Source organism: Zalophus californianus, chromosome 14 (assembly GCF_009762305.2).
Source record: "Zalophus californianus isolate mZalCal1 chromosome 14, mZalCal1.pri.v2, whole genome shotgun sequence".
NCBI lineage: Eukaryota > Metazoa > Chordata > Mammalia > Carnivora > Otariidae > Zalophus > Zalophus californianus.
In genome coordinates, this window is record NC_045608.1 from 94,041,691 (window position 1) to 94,058,509 (window position 16,819).

General features: G+C 46.3%; 1 protein-coding gene across 6 annotated transcripts; it reads right to left on the bottom strand.

Annotated features, from left to right (window-relative positions):
* Nucleotides 1-1,759: 1,759 nt before the first annotated feature.
* On the bottom strand, nt 1,760-15,955 carry TXNL4A (thioredoxin like 4A). 6 transcript variants are annotated; one of them, XM_027600817.1, is made up of 4 exons: nt 15,854-15,955; nt 14,754-14,939; nt 5,037-5,140; nt 1,760-2,169 (listed from the first exon to the last, which is right to left on the bottom strand). In XM_027600817.1, exons 2-4 carry the CDS (start codon nt 14,904-14,906, stop codon nt 1,998-2,000), a joined length of 429 nt encoding a protein of 142 aa, XP_027456618.1. In that variant the 5' UTR covers nt 14,907-14,939; nt 15,854-15,955; the 3' UTR covers nt 1,760-1,997. The 6 variants fall into 6 exon arrangements, with proteins under 6 accessions (XP_027456618.1, XP_027456617.1, XP_027456619.1 ...); XM_027600816.1 differs by having other exon boundaries at nt 14,754-14,966; nt 15,854-15,931; XM_027600818.1 differs by having other exon boundaries at nt 14,754-14,969; nt 15,854-15,917.
* Between the last annotated feature and the right edge of the window lie 864 nt (nt 15,956-16,819).

The window sequence follows — 16,819 nt, forward strand, 5'->3', positions numbered from 1 at the left end:
TTGCAGTTGATGGACATGCGAGTTGTCACCTCATTTCGGCTATTGTGAATAATGCTGCCACCAATGTTCTGTCCAAGTTGGTGTGGACAGACGTGTTTAGTTCTCCTGGGTATGTACTTAGGACTGACATTGCTGGGTCAAATGGTAATTCCCTATTTTTTGAGGAACCGTCAAACTGTTTTCCAGGGGGTTCCCCGTTCCAAGTCTCTACCAGCACTGTAGGAGGCTAACAATACTCCACGCCCTTGACACTTGTAATAATCGGACCCTCTGGATCTATGCACACCCAACCCAGCGGGTGTGAACTGGCATCTCCAGGCTTTAATTTGCATTTGCTTGATGAGTAATACTAGTGAGTTTTTCATGTGATCCTTGACTGTTTGTTCTATCTTGGAGAAAAGCCAGAAGTAGAATACTGAATGTCTATTATATGCCAGGTACTTGGGGTAACCAAGATTTTTCCACTAGCCCCTCATTTGATATGGCATTATACTCCCTATTTTGTAAATGGGAAAATTAAGGCTGGAGCAACAAAGCTGAAGATTTGCATTTGAATTTTAAATCCACTTAAAGCACACCTCATTTGTACTTTGCTGGTCCGTACTTGTGTTTCAGCCAGTCAGCCAATCTGGCCACAGCAGGGTGCTTTCACACCACCAAGGGCCACCAGGCACTATTCTAAGACACACACGGGCTAGCAGACAGTACCACCTCCTCACGGGAGAGGACAGAGTTTTCACAGCAGAGCTTGTGTGCACAAGATGTGCCTGGGAAGTTCCCGACCACCCACCCACCAACATGCTGCTGGGGCAAGAGAAACTCAAGACTGTGATAAGGGAACTAACTGCGTGTACCGAAGGGTCATGGTTTCTACAGAAAATACAGTCCGCTTCAGTAGATTAGATACGATCTTAGGAGGAATAAGAAACAACCCTTACACTTTTTCCCCCAAGTGTATATTCTTTCTGAACTCAAGCCTTTGGATTCCGTTGTGGGTTGAACCGTGCCCACCCCCCAGCCCCCGTATATTCCTATGTTGGGAGTTTTTTTTTTTTTTAAGATTTTATTTATTTGACAGAGAGCGAGCACAAGCAGGGGGAGGGGCAGAGGGAGAAGCAGACTCCCCGCTGAGCAGGGAGCCCAACGCAGGACTCGATCCCAGGACCTTGGGATCATGACCTGAGCCGAAGGCAGACGCTTCACCAACTGAGGCACCCAGGTGACCCCGCTATGTCAGGAGTTGTAATCCCCAGTACAATGTGCCTTATTTGGAGAAAGGGTCATCACAGATGTAATTAGTTAAGATGAGGTCATGCTGCTGCAGGGTGGCCCTCTCCAATGACCAGTGTCCTCATAAGAAGAGGAAATTTGGACACAGACACACAGGGAGAAGGCCATGTGAAGATGAAGGCCAGGATCGGGGTGAAGCACCAAGCCAAAGGATGCCAAAGAATCTGGGAGAGGGGTAGGGAGCAGAGATTCTCCATCATAGCCCCAAAGGAACCACCCTGACCACCCCTGGATCTGGAGTTCTTGCCTTCAGATTTGCAACACAGCTCATGACCGTTGTCACCCAGTCTGGGCCTCTTTGTTACGGCAGCCCTGGGAAGCTCACACGGATCCCCACCACCAGGCGAACCAAACACAGTGGCCCCACAGGACATACACCTGAATTCCACTCCAATGGGAAAGATAAGTAATTTTGGACCGCCAAAATCAGTAATCTGTATGGCAAGTTTCTTAAGAAACAAGCAATTACGACTTTCCATTACTGCGTATTTATTTCGGCTAGATATTTACAGATATTTGCTAATATAAAAATACAACGGCCAGGCAGGCAGAGAGTTGAGGCCATACAACCCTTACTGCAAAGACCCTCCAACCCCTTCATCTTTGTATTCTCCTCCAAACGCTTTCTCTAAGGCTTTAAATAATTTCCAATATTTCCACATGAAAACGACTGCACACCATTTCTGTGCACGGAGGCTGGGCTGAGCTCAGTATCTGTACTTCGTGGAGTAGTCCTTCGGAGACACGACCAGGCCGCGACCTTTCCGGGCGCCCCGGTACACAGTCTCGATGATGTCTATCATTTCCTGTTTGTCTTCCATGGCCCAGTTGATCTTGTTGTTGTTACCAGTACCCAGGTCAATCATGATGTGCTTGTTCCTGCAAAGAGACAAGGGGTCAATGCTCACAAAAATCCTTCTAAAAAAGAGTTCCATGAAAAAAAATGCCTTCTGTTTCCCACCATCACAAGCTCTTGTTTAACATCAGTTAAGAACACACACAGTCAAGAGGATCCACCACGATTTAGAAGATGGAAACAACCTAAATACTATTTTAAAAACGCTCGCCATGCATGGTGCAAACTTTCTGTTTAGCTACTCCCTTAGGACAAATACCCTACAGGACAATTTTAGTCACTTGGAAAGGGAAACTGTTTTCCAGAGGGTTGTTACTAATTTACCTAGGAAATACAATATGAGTTTTTCATGGTGCTCTTGTGAGCACCTGTGTACAACTTTATTAATAATAAAGTCCTAATTGTGAAGTCAGTATATTTTGCAATTCTACAATTAGGGATGTAGATGATACTTTACAAATTTATTTTTTAAGAGGCTACTTTTTAAAATGAATTTATATGTGTACTTTACAAAGATATTAACCCTTGTTGTCCTTGGTGCACGAATTTTTCCAAGTTTGTTGAAGATTAGTTTTCATTTATTTAACTTTTCACTTCTACAAGAATGAAGTACTCCACCCTGAAGTCTCCAGTCTGGCCGCCTTCCAACCAGAGGGAGCATCCAAAAGGCAAATTTGATGTTTCTTCTCTGCTGCAAACATTTACTTTCAGGATAACATTCCACATCCTCACTCGGGCCCAGGAATCTGGGGGTCTGGACCCTGTTCCTCCCTCCGTCACCTGTCAGCCACCATGTTGTTGCAGGTTCCCCTGATACGGCCCGACTTTTCATGCCCGTGTGCCCGCCCACCCCTGGAATGCACGAGCTCATTCTAAACTTTCTCCAGATGTCCTTCAGCTCCCGCCATGCTGACTCAGTACTTGTGTCTCTATAAATACCCGTCTTCTGGCACCTGTTTCCCTTTGCTCATTTACTCAGCTGTCGCCAATCCGTGCAGTTCGGTGATGGCAGGAACCCAGTCTTATCTGACTTAATGTCCTGTCGCTAGACCACAAAACCTGGCAGGACTCAATATACACATTTGGTGAGAAAATTAACTTAAGTACTGATGTGCCTTGTCTTAGAAAGAGTGGAAGGAGGTTCTTCTCTTCTGAGAGCAGAGCCAGACCTGATACACCAGCATCCAGTGCCTTCTTTCTGCAGCCTCTTCCACCACAGCATCCATTGTGCCTTGGTCGGGCTGGCCACAGGAGGCCAGCCTGGCAGCAGGAGGCTGGACCCAAGACAATCCTCACGAGTCGCACCTGAAGGGTTTGGGGAGAATTTTGAGCAGCATGACAGAAAAGACCTAGACTGCTTTGAAGAGACTGTAGAAACACGGACTTGGGGAGCACAGCTGGTGCGGGCTCTAAAGGAAGGAAGGAACGCACTGCTGGGGATGGAGGAAAGGGGCCCTTGTTCCTTGGGGACATGACATCAGGGCCAGTGTCCTGCTTCTGTGGAAACCAGAAGTCGCAAGGATGCACCTGGATGTGCACCTGAGGAAACAGCCAAGTCTTGAAGGGGCTGCCTGCTTTCTCCCTGCTGTGGACAGACAACGTGGTGTAAGAACCACTAACAGAAAGAATGAAGTCCCAGCCCCTACAGAGGGCAGAAGATGCTACAATGCAGACATAGCAGAGACATGGAAGAGGCCACACGACCTTGTGCGGAAGCCCAGGGAAGCTCCGAAGTGAGGAACGGCGTGCCTCCTGGATCTTCGCCCAGGACAGGGACTACCGATGGTGCAGTGAAAGGAGATGACAGAACTCCAAAACGCTACTGGCTGAAGTAGGCTGAAACATGGTCCAGCTGTACATACCTTTCCTGGAAAAGGCAGGAAAGCCCAGGCAGAACCCTCCCAGGGCTGGGGTGTCAGCCCCTTCTTTCTCACGTCCCCTTGAGAAACCAGACCTATTTCCTATGCTGTCCCACACTGTGTGCTGGGAAAGCTGGGGCCACAGATAAGGGGTGTCCAGGAGCCTAAGAAGCCTCATCCATGCCTGATTTTGCATATGGTAAGGACGTGAATCTTTGGAGCCAGAAGGCAGACCGTGGTAAACAAAATCCTAAATTCAACCCCATGAAGTTCCTGCCCTTGTCCCTGGGACTGTGATGTGGTAAGACGCCAACCATCAGTGACGTTACAGACAAATGGAGTCTGGCAGATGTTTCGAAGGTTACTAGTCAACTGACTTCAAAGGTAAGGAGATAATCCTGGATTATTTGGGTGAGTCTATTCCATTCACAGCCTCATAGAGACAGAACAGGAAATTGCAGAGAAGGTGCAGGCTGTGGAGATGGAAGGGCCTCCAGGAGCAGGGAGGGCCCAGCATACAGCCAGCAAGGAGTCAGCGACCTCAGGCCCATGACCACAGGAAACTGCATTCAGCCAACAACCCAATGAGCCAGTGGCTTCTTCCCCACCTGACGGCGCCGAAAAGGGCCCAACCCGTGACTGGGGCCTCATGAGACCCTGATAGGAAACCCACTGAGCCTGCCCGAACTTGGAGCAACAGAACATTGAGCTCATTTGTTACACAGAATATAAAGCCAATACACACCCTATACAATCCACCCAGACATTCCCTACCAGTTAGGAACGGGGTATGTCTAATGCTTAATATTGCTATTTATCAACTTTTGTAGTAACAATAAACAGAAAATTTGACAAGTAAAAACAATGACAAATGGTGATTTCTTTCCGAATTAAATCTCCACAACTTTTTTTGACTCATGATGTTACTCAGCTTTATTACATAAATACCATCAAGTGTAAAGATATCTTGATTACATCAAACTTCCAAACCAACAATATTCAACTGAAGTGTTAACTTTAAGAGAACATACCTGAAGAAAAACATGACAGTACACGGATCGTATAACTCATACATTTTGTTGAAGTCAGGCACTTCTGTAATATCCACAAGATAAATAACTGCAAAATTTTTAACCTAAAAGTAAGAGATTGAAAAAAACCCTATAAAATAACACATCAATTTCTTATTCTGTAAAAGCACACTAAAAAACAAACGCAAGAATTTGTGTATAGAGGACAATTTTCAAACCAACTCCCCAACATTTTTTTTCCAGGAGCGCTAACACACAGGAAGACAATTCAAGACGTTCAGGGTCCTGACAACTGGCTGTTAACCTTGCTTTAACATTTTCAGAATACCAAGTTATGGGACTCCTGCAGAAAATGTCCAAAGATACATTATTCATGCTGATCTAGTAATAATCTATATGAACTTTTTTAAATTTGTACTTTTCCAAATACTTTATTGCATACAATCAACAACTGCTTTAAGACATGCCTTTAGAATTCAGCCATACGTTTCTCCCACTTAGGTTTGAACACCTACAAATATGAGTAGACTAGTACTCCAAATAACATTGCATATAACAAATATTCTTTCATTTTTTTTCACTAATTCCAAGTTCATCAGACAGGATTTAGAAAACTCAGAAAACTATTATTAAAGCAGAATCACCTCCAATCCCAACAACCAGAGTTAATTGCTCCAAATATATTTTTAGTAAATTCTTTCCCATTTTTTTCTGTTACACACACACACACCTGTCTATACTGTTTAAATAAAATGTGATCATACCATAGTATTTTATATACTGCTTTAATTATGGACATTCTCTTATACAAATTATATATTTTCCCCAAACACAATATTTATGGCTACATAATACTTTATCAAATGGTTATGTCATTATTTTACCATTCTTCCATTATTTTCTGATTTTTCATGAAAATAATTCAGATTTTTCATTAATACCAATTATTCACCTATGAACATTCTTACCCTTAATTTGTGTACATATTTCATTATTTCCAAAGATAAATTCCTAAAATAGAATATAACAAAGGACATGACATTTTAAAAGCCCTTATAAATGCTGTCTCAATGCCTTCCAGGAAGCTTACACCAATCAGTATGTTATGGGCTGAGCTGTCCCCCCACACAAAGAGATAGGCGGGAGTCCTAACCCCCAGTCCTCAGAATGTGGCCTTATTTGGAAGAGGGTCCTTGCAGATGTCATCAGCTATGGTGAGACCGGCCATTCTGGATGGTGTCCTTTAGAGAAGTGGCCATGAGTGACTTTTAGAGAGCGAGACATCTACTAGCCAAGAGCACCAAAGATGGCGGACGACTCCAGAGCATGGAGGATGTGCGGAGGCATTCTCCCTAGAAGGTTTCAGAGGCTGCGTGGCCCTGCAAATGCTTTGGTTTAGAACTCTCGGCCCCCAGAATGTGAGAGGACAGACTTCTGTTGTTTCCTCTGCCCAGTTTGTGGGGCTTTGTTACTGCAGCCCCAGGAAATGCATACAAAACTAATTCTAAAATTCTGAATATATTTGCAGATGAAATAATGTGGTTTCTGGGATTTGCTTTACATACTGCAGCATAAAAAATGCCAGGGGTCAGGTGACACAAGACTGACAAAGTATTGGGAACTGCTGAACCTGAGCGATAGGGTCAGATGGGTATGCTCCTCTCTGCTTTGGGGACTATTAAAAAATACTTAACAGAGAAACTTAAGCCACCATCACCAAAAAAAGTTTACATCTAACGAGGACTCCTTTTGCCCCACAGCACTGGTCAGGAGAAAACCTAAAAAACCCTCAAGCAGCAGCGTGAGGGCTCTGACACCACCATGTGCCCGCTGTCTGCCACTGCTTCCAAAAAGCCTTAATGCAGCACCTTTATATTGTTGATCCCCAACTCTGAAATCCTGGTTTCCTGTGCCAACAGTGAGAATGTGCTGGTCAGGTCACCAGAACCCAGTTTTATTTTCATGGTTAACATATCAATTGTGTTCTGATTTTATTTAAAAATAAAACAGAAACTGCAGCACAGAAGTTAAGACCATAAATTGGTCAGTGTGTATAAATATACACAAAATGGTCAGGTAGGAACCCTGACTTATTTTTATCCCTTCAATGCCTTGCTCTGTTGGCTGATGCACAAAATAAACACCAATAACAATTATTATATTAAATATTAACTTATGGAATCACCATGTAAATATTCAATTAGTCTAAAAATCAGTGGGCAGGACTATAAATTATGTACTTTAGAAAAAAGTAAAATCACAACTTTTGTCCTTTTTATTGTATGCAAAAAATTTTAAATAACATAAGGACTCAACTCAATGGACATTTCATAATCAGGAGGCAATTGAATAAAAGTAACTTGTTTAAAGATACAAGTCTACATCTCCTTTGCCTTCTTGTTCTATCTGGGTCTATCTAACCCCCACTCTGAATTCTAGCGGGAAGCAAAGTATCATGTCAAGGTCACTTACCCCCAAAACCTGGAACATGCTCTTTCCTCACCACAGACTGAGAGCCCACTCTGTGCAAGACACTCCTTATTTCTAATTCTTTTAACACCCCCAAATAGAGACATTATTAATGTTTTGTGTACAATGAAATTAAGGCTCAGAAAGACAGTGACTCTAAGCTGCACAGGGAAGCAAGTAGCAAAGCTGAGACTCACCAAATCTGGCTCCAAAGCCCAACCTCTGGATGGGATTCCCTACCCAAGTCTTGAAGGAATTAGCCTGCCCAAAGGGGGCAGGAGGCCCTGGGGGAGTGGGGAATGTGCCAGGCTAGGAGAGCAGCATGTGCAAGTTAAAGATGCCAGGAGAGGACAAGGCAAGGGCAGAGGCAGCACCTGGGACATGGGGTTAGAGGTGGAACATGAACCTGGAATTGCAGACAAGGGCCCTTCTAGGCCTAAGAAGTTCAGGTTATTTACTTGTTTGTTTCCAAGTAAGGAGTGGGTTGGGGACTTGAGAAACCTAAGGAGCATCTAGAGAGAAGGTCTTACAAGTAATTCTGGGATGGCTCTGCTAAGGACACCACTGCCGTCTGCATCCAACAGGTGGCTGGTCCAGCCAGCCCACTGGAGAGCCAAGGGAAGGACAGGGGTGGCCAGGGAGGCACACTCACAAACCAAGTCAAGGGACCCATCCACAGAGAGAGCTGGGTGAAGTACCAGAGAGCTCATGTCAGACAAAGGCTGTGGGCATCTATGATTCTGGCTACTGGAAGGTCATCAGTGACCGTGCAAGACCCACACAAGGCATTAAGTATGGACAGGCCCTGCAAGGAGCCTGGCTATGAAAAGAGGGAAGTCACTGAGGGTCTCAGGTGTAGAGAGGTAGGGTCTCCCCCGCCACCTCCAACTCCCTCTTTTCCTGGTAGAAGAAGAGAAGGTGGCTGTGTGGTGATGTGTGCTGTGCACCACTGGTCCAAAGAGCCTCTGTGCAAAATGTTCCTTCTACATCCCTCAAGACAGCAGCACGCTCCTCTGCAGAGCTGTCCGGGCCAAAGTGACCCTGCGAGTTAACTTGACCTTCTGCCTACACCTGAATTTCACTAAGCAGAGATACTTTATTACTTTTTACATATAAAACAAAGATGCCATAATTTAAAATGAAGATATTAACATTATAGTATAACCAGACATATAGACGTACATTTGCCTCCTAAAGCATAAGCTGCCAATCCAACGGAAACCCAAGATGCCTTTCTGACTCAATGTGAATTATTTAGCCAACTGGTTCTGTTTCCTAGAACGTCCAAATTTCCCAAGTTAAAGCAGAAATTGACACACGAAATCCCATCTTCTTAAAAGTGATCAAAATAGGGGCGCCTGGGTGGCTCAGTCGTTAAGCGTCTGCCTTTAGCTCAGGTCATGATCCTGGAGTCCTGGGATTGAGCCCTGCATCGGGCTCCCTGCTCCGCGGGAAGCCTGCTTCTCCCTCTCCCACTCCCCCTGCTTGTGTTCCCTCTCTCGCTGTGTCTTTCTCTGTCAAATAAATAAATAAAATCTTAAAAAAAAAAAAGTGATCAAAATATATCTCATCTATTTTATACATGAGGACATTCAACTACCCCAACTCAATGATATCACATAATTTTCACACTATAAATGCTGGTTTTTATAGTGAGACTTTAAGAGCAGGCCCTATTTCCTTTTGCTTCCAATGGTGAGTAAGAAAACTCTCGCACATTCAGGAGTAAAATAAACAGGGGCATCTCGGTGGCACAGCCAGGTTGATCATCCAACTCTTGGTTTCAGCTCAGGCTATGATCTCAGGGTCCTGAGATCAAGCCCCATGTCGGGCTCTGTGCTCAGTGGGGAATCTGCTTGAGAATGTCTCTGCCCCTCCCTCTGCCCCTCCTACCGCTCACTCACTTGCTCTCTCTAAAAAAAAAAAAAAAAAGAAGTAAACCACCAAGTGACACCCCAGTATTTAATTTTCTTCCCCCCTATATGAATTACGTTATGGTCCTGCAGATAAATGTGAGGCTCAGAACCATGTCTGTGTCTTTACCGATCTGTCCTCAGAGCCAAACAGTACCTGACTCACACAGTACTAGTAAATGTTTACTGAATGAACTTTAACAATAAACTTGTATTTTGAAACACAAGAAACACGTTATTGTCACTAAAAATGTGTTTTTGGACATCATGAGTTTAATTATGTAACCCTGAGTTCAGAGTTCAAAAGAAACCAGCCTTCAGAGATGGTGCCACTTCTTCCGGACAAAGGTTCTCACGGACTTGCAGAGAAAGGGATCGCACATCCAGACAGGCAGCACCGAGTGGACTTCCTCCAGCTCTGTGCCTCCCTGCCAGTCTTTTGCCTCTGGAAAAGCCTCCATTTGTCAAAGCTTCTCCTAACACGGGGTACATGACTTCTGCCGCGATGCCTTCCACACGGTCTGAACTATTTTGCCTGAATATTTCACACGCATTAAGGAATCTGTGCTTAACTATAACCCTGTGTATTTTTTATAAACTGAAATGAAGCTAGGTATCTACTATATTTTCTCCATTTAAAAAATGTTCACGGGCTCAGTCATTAAGTGTCTGCCTTCAGCTCAGGTCATGATCCCAGGGTCCTGGGATCGAGTCCCACATCAAGCTCTCTGCTCAGCAGGAAGCCTGCTTCTCCCTCTCCCGCTCCCCCTGCTTGTGTTCCTGTTCTCGCTATCTCTCTCTCTGTCAAATAAATAAAATCTTAAAAATAAATAAATAAATAAATAATATTCACTTTGAAAATATAGAAGTGGAATGGAAAAACCACTGCCATGTGTCCAGCCCAGAATTTTTTTTAAGTAAACTCTACTCCGAACATGGGGCTTGAACTCAAGACCTCAAGATCGAGAGTTGCACGCTCTTCTGACTGAGCCAACCAGATGCTCCAGCCCAGTATTTTTTAAACAAGTTATATAATTTAAAAATATGACAGTCAAATAAAATTAATAGAATACGAGTGTCTTACAGTGAAAAGTGTTTCCCTTTCCCCAGACCTTCACTCGTGAGGAAATCACATACATTCTGCTTTCTCCAGCTGACATCATTAACAAAGGCCCACGGTATTTAAAAAGCTTAAATCATTTTTAACGGCCAAATAATATTCCATCCACTGCCAAGGACATTCCCAGTTCAAATCCCAACTGTCCATCTCCGAGTCTGGACAAATTACTTGGCATCCCTACCTCAGGAGTCATCATGGGGGCCATGGTCAGAGGTCTGTGTCCTACCTGGCAAGGTAACTGGTCTAAATGCTCAAAAACTAGAGATTACAGTCATCACCATGCTCTCCTACCATCAGACACTGATTGTTGTTGCTTCCAGTTTGCTAGAAATTATAGCAAAAGTCTTGTAGAGCATATAAGTTTGCCTACTGAAGAGGGAGGGTGACTGAGTCCTTAAGACTTTTCATACAATGCCAAATTGCTTTCCAAAAGGATATCAGTATTAACTTTCTCCACACCACAATAAATACCTTTTTTTATCTTTGATATATCTAAGAAACAATAGTACACTATTTTAATGTGTATGGCTCTGAAGTTTACTTAACCATTAGAATCTCTTTTTTAAGTTCTTTGCCTCTCTACCCATGGGAGTCATCTTTTTAAATGGTACTTTAAACTTATTTGCATAAGTCTTCTATATCTAAAATAATATTTTACCTGCTATGTTTGCAGTAATTTTAATTGGTTCTTACTAGTATTTTTTAAAAACCAAGAACTCTATGTACAAATTTCGTTTCTATTATCAAGTTGCTGATCATTTATAATAGTAAACATCCTTTCCAGCCCTGTTGCCTACACATTTTATAAGTACACCTCCTTTTTCTTTCTTCAGCAGGTCACTGATTAAGCTGTTCAGCAGTCCTTCTACATGACCTGTCTCCAAGTGAAAGTAACTCACGCGAATCACTAAGACTGAAGGCCGGCACAGTATACCAACCACCATTCCAACCTTCTGAATAGAGCTCCTCCTCCAGCCAAGAACCCACATAAAATGCTGGAAAAACATTTTCTGGACTGTCAATTGCCACTATGTATTTTATTTCTGAAGAGCCAATTTTTAGGTAATTCATGTCAAAGCCATCAAAAAACTACATGGTAACTTTATTTTCCCAAAATATTTGCCTGATTAGCTCTATCACAATAACTCCTGCAAATTTTGTGATGTGAATGATGATGCTGATAACAGTGGCTAATGATTACGGAATATGTTACTTGCTTTGTGACAGGAAGTGTTCCAGAAGTCGTTCTATTAATTCTAGCCTCACGACTACCCTACAGGTTAGGCACTACTGTCCTTTTCTTACAGATGAGTAAAATGAGGCACAGAGACAAGTTACTTAAGATCACATGGGAGTAAGTAGCAGGAGCTAGCTTGGCCCCTACTCTTAGCCAGCACTCCATCCTGCCCCTCATAGCTTGCTGCTAGCTCCAAGGCTGTCATACCCAGAAACACAAATCCATAGCAAACATATGCATTTTCTTGGCCCTTATGAGATAGTTCATTTGACTGAACATCAGCTTCCAATAAGGTTTGATTTACTTTATGCAACGCTTAAGAATGATCCCTTAAGATCATTTCCAAAAGTTCCATACATATATTTGTCCTATATACAACTTTATTAGAATGTATGATCATGAGTCAATGATATCATTGAGGTTTTGCATATTTTAAACTCTATTTGTATGCGTTTTTTTAACACACAAAAATTAAATGTCCCATTTATTCCTTCCCATCATGGGATGAGCTGTGACAAACTGTTCCTACAAAATGGCAAGACAGCTCAGAGGTACACAACACAGTCTCTGAGGCTGTGCATAAAATCAGCTGCTGAACAGGAAACTTTGTTATTATCACTCTACCAAATTCCAGACATCTATAAAATTGTCTCGCAGATTTCTTACGTTTTCAGTGCAGCTCAAAACTAACCCAGCATGAGGTGGGGGTCTGGAGGCTGGCACTGCCAAAGCATCAAGTCAACACACCACATTCCAGGAGAAACAATCGAATAAAGTCCAGCCTAAACAGTGGAACTTTTACTCACTTTAAAACAGCTGGGGTATCCAAACAGGGCTCGTAACAAGATGAGGAAGATCCCCCACTATCTGCCATTTCTGCAGAGGGAGATTTTTAAATAGAGAGTTAAGTTGTTCTTTATACTAAAACCTTAAGTTTCAAAAATTCCTCTTGAGCTTCCCCAAAAAGGGCTTCCAGAATTATAAACTCTTATTTTGCCTTTATACTAAGAAGAAAATAAAGCAATAAACTTGTGATGCGTTTCAAGTTTGCATTTTTAGTAACTGTACTGTAATAATATTTTATTAAAAGTTTACTAAAATTTTTGGACAAAAGGAAAAGTACCTTAAAAAAAACAAAGAAAAATACTCAAAGTGAGCCTAGTTAAGCTGTTCTTATCAACAGGGTCAATACCAAAAAAAGAGTGCGTCCACCAACGATACGGAGATTCAGTCTATAACGACATAAAGGGATGAGAAAAGACTCCTATAAAAGTCCCTAAAAGCTTATGTTAACACACAAAATCTATCTCCTAGCTAAGAGCATTTTGCTGGTTTTGCTCAGATGTGAAGAGCCAAATGACCATCTCATCTCTAAGCATCCTGACCTTGTGCTGAGGACAGGGGGAGGCGGTCATCACCTGATGTTTATACCACCACCTGCAACGTAGAATTCAGAACACCCACCCTACGTTATTTCAAAGTGAACAGAGCCTCAGTGTGCTTCTCAGAAAAGTGCCTGTGGGCAGTTCCTCACTGACCTCGGCAGTATCTGCCCTTAACCACTATAACCTAAGCAAGGCGTAAGTGACTTCCTGGCACCACTTCATTTACGACTTCTGAACCCAAGTGGGAGGATCCCCAGTGTCAGAAAACTGCTGCTCTCCCGAGTTCTCCCCAAGCTCCTTGAGGAAGAGGAAGGGAATGGCTGGTAACCACAGCACGCCTACTCTGATCCTGACCTCTGTCGAGGGGTTTTTCAAAGTCACATCAGAATTCCCAGGGCAGCTTCTTAAAAGGGCTGTTTCTGGACCTCACCCCTGACCAACAGAATCAGAACCTCTGAGATGCACTTCACAAGTATTCCAAGTGATGCTCATGATGACTGACACGGAAGAATGGTCTCTAGTGTTCCCAATGCCACCACCCATGCCGCACTTTGCCTCTTCTACCAAATAGGGGGTAGTAAAAATTAGCAATGAAAGGTTAGATAGTTGTTTGTTTTTTTAAGTAAACTAACCCCAATGTGGGGCTCGAACTCAGGACCCCAAGATCAAGAGTCTCATGCTCTACTGACTGAGCCCACCAGAAGTCCTGGAAGGTCAATTTTTCCTTTCCTAAATACAAGATAGATCCTTACATCTGTTACTATCTACCAAGTTATTTTAACCCCTTATTCCTCTGGAAAAAAACATGGCTTCAATGTTTCCATTACTTTTACTCTTCATTAAAATGACCTCTCAAATTATCTATGGAATATCAATAAGTTAGATATTTTATTAACACCGTAATATATTTGCTCTTTGTCCTATTGCTACAATTGCAAAACTCCCAATTAAAGTTATCTTCAAATCACCATGAGGAAACTACAGAAAAGCACTAAGCCCTGGTTACAAAGCAGTGCCAAGGACGGCACTTTCCTTATCAGCAAACAAGCACCATGACAAGCTAGAGTACTAATATTAAAAATCAGGAGCACAATTCTATTTTCTCCTGACATCTCCTGCAACTCAATCACTCGAAGCTATAAATCAAGTGACTTACAAAGAGAATGGAAGGGAAAAGACCAGAAGAAAAGTAACAGGGTTTACCATCCGCTTAACAGGAATGTTCTGCTTCACAAACACAAGAAACAATGTATCAAAAATGGACAATCCTTTTAAACTAAGCAATTTAAGTAGACTCCATCGTTCTTGCCAAAGTCTCTAAGTGTGTTTTGTTCATGGCTCTGCAGAGGAGGAATCATGAACCTCTTTAAGACCGGAGAGTCGACGAAACCTCTCCCAGAAGAAGGCAGCAGCTAATGTGCACAAGCTCTCTGCGGAATGTGCTGCGTGTGAGAAAGGAAGGCGCGAACAAGGGCCCGGGACGCACGTGTAACCTCACTTTTAAACTCTGCTAACCCGCCAAGCGGAGGAAACAGACCACACCAATCCCCAGGCCGGTCCCGGAACGCCCCGCGCACGGCCGAGCCGCGTTACCTTCTCGGCTATGCTGTAGAGCACCTCGTCCATCTTCATGCAGGTGGGGTCCCAGTCGTGTCCAAAGCGAATGACCACCACGCGGTCCTCCTCCGAAAGAATGGCCTGATCCACCTGCCAGCCGTTGTGCAAGTGCGGGAGCATATACGACATCTCGGAGGCGGGTCCGGGGGTCTGCGAGGAGAACTGCGAGCACCCGCTCCTTCCCGCGGACTGCTGGGCAAGGGGGCCTGAGCGTCACCCCGCCCGCGCCCCTCGGTCCCACGGCGGGGAGGGGCCGGGACCATGGAGACCTCGCCTCCCCCCGCCCAGCCCAAGCCCCGAGCGCTACCCCTGGAGGGGGGACGGGACTGAGAGGACGCCCGCAGACCCCAGCCCCGGCGCGGAGACCCCCGCCCGTCACCCCGCCCGCGCCCCTCGGTCCCACGGCGGGGAGGGGCCGGGACCATGGGGACCTCGCCTCCCCTCCCCCCAGCCCAAGCCCCGAGCGCTACCCCCGGAGGGGGGACGGGACTGAGAGACGCCCGCAGACCCCAGCCCCGGCGCGGAGACCCCCGCCCGTCACCCCGCCCGCGCCCCTCGGTCCCACGGCGGGGAGGGGCCGGGGCCATGGGGACCTCGCCTCCCCCCCCCAGCCCAAGCCCCGAGCGCTACCCCCGGAGGGGGGACGGGACTGAGAGGACGCCCGCAGACCCCAGCCCCGGCGCGGAGACCCCCGCCCGTCACCCCGCCCGCGCCCCTCGGTCCCACGGCGGGGAGGGGCCGGGACCATGGGGACCTCGCCTCCCCTCCCCCCAGCCCAAGCCCCGAGCGCTACCCCTGGAGGGGGGACGGGACTGAGAGGACGCCCGCAGACCCCAGCCCTGGCGCGGAGACCCCCGCCCGTCACCCCGCCCGCGCCCCTCGGTCCCACGGCGGGGAGGGGCCGGGGCCATGGGGACCTCGCCTCCCCCCGCCCAGCCCAAGCCCCGAGCGCTACCCCTGGAGGGGGGACGGGACTGAGAGGACGCCCGCAGACCCCAGCCCCGGCGCGGAGACCCTGGCGATCGCCTCCCGCCTCCCTCGGCTCCCGCCCCCTCCCTCCCCGGCCCCCCACCTGCCTTCGCTCGCTCCTCGGCCGACTACGGCGTCCCGCCCGGCGGTCCTTCCCGGCGTGTACGCGTGCCGGACGGTGCGTGCGCGCCGACGAAGGCGTGCGCGTGTCCGCCAACGTGGGACGCGCGCCCGGCGCTGGGAGGGGCGTGACTCCAGGGGCTCTGGGCTCCAGTCAGCGCGGGGCGGGGCGCGTGCGGGCAGGTGGTCCCCGCGCCGGCCCCGCGGCTTAGGTTTTCGGAGGTGCTGCCGCGATCCCGAGGGGCCCGGCTTTACCGGACCTGTTGGCAGTACCAGGCAGGCCCGTCGGAGAGACCCAGCTTCACCGCGGCGCCACGGCGACCCGGGAGTGCGGAGGGGGCGGCTGGCTGAGCGGACCAACGAGGCGGGGTTCGGGTCCGGACTGAGAGGACCCCTGGGCCTGGGGGGAGGGGGACTGGAGACAGAGGACCCCTGTGATCCGGGGACCAAGACCGCTGGGCAGAGAGCATGGCATCGCTGAAGAAGGGCTTGTCCTGTTTGCTCCACACCAAGTCCCCCGAAATTAATCATGGCAGTCATGCTTTCCGGACACATTTACTTGTCAAACCAGTTTGTCAACAGAAGGGTTCTCCAAGCTAAGGCGTAAGTTACTGTATAAAATGCATATAAAAGTTATTATTCAACCGTCACCCGTATCCACCTCCAGATGCATCTTTTTGTGAACAAGCTTATTTGAGGATCATGTACCTACTGTAAGGTTCACTCCTTTAAGTGAAGGTGGTTTTCTTAAGAGTTGCAGAACCACCACTACAATCTAACTGTAGAGAGTTGTCGTCATCCTGGAAAAAAAGTCCCAGTTCCCTTCTTCCCTTCATCCTCTGGTAACCACTAACTAGACATTTCATCTAAGTGGAAGCATATACGATGGAGTCTTCTGTGACCGACTTCTTTCAGTCAGCATCATCTTAAAGCTCATAGTGTAGTGGGCATCA

What these genes read in the sequence shown, in the direction of transcription:
- TXNL4A (XM_027600817.1), bottom strand. Translation starts at nt 14,906, where the DNA reads ATGTCGTATATGCTCCCGCACTTGCACAACGGCTGGCAGGTGGATCAG. An exon ending in TCTACAGCATAGCCGAGAAG is followed by an intron (nt 5,141 to 14,753) that starts GTAACGCGGCTC and finishes TCTTACTTTTAG; the next exon opens with GTTAAAAATTTTGCAGTTAT. An exon ending in ACTGTCATGTTTTTCTTCAG is followed by an intron (nt 2,170 to 5,036) that starts GTATGTTCTCTT and finishes GTCTCTTTGCAG; the next exon opens with GAACAAGCACATCATGATTG.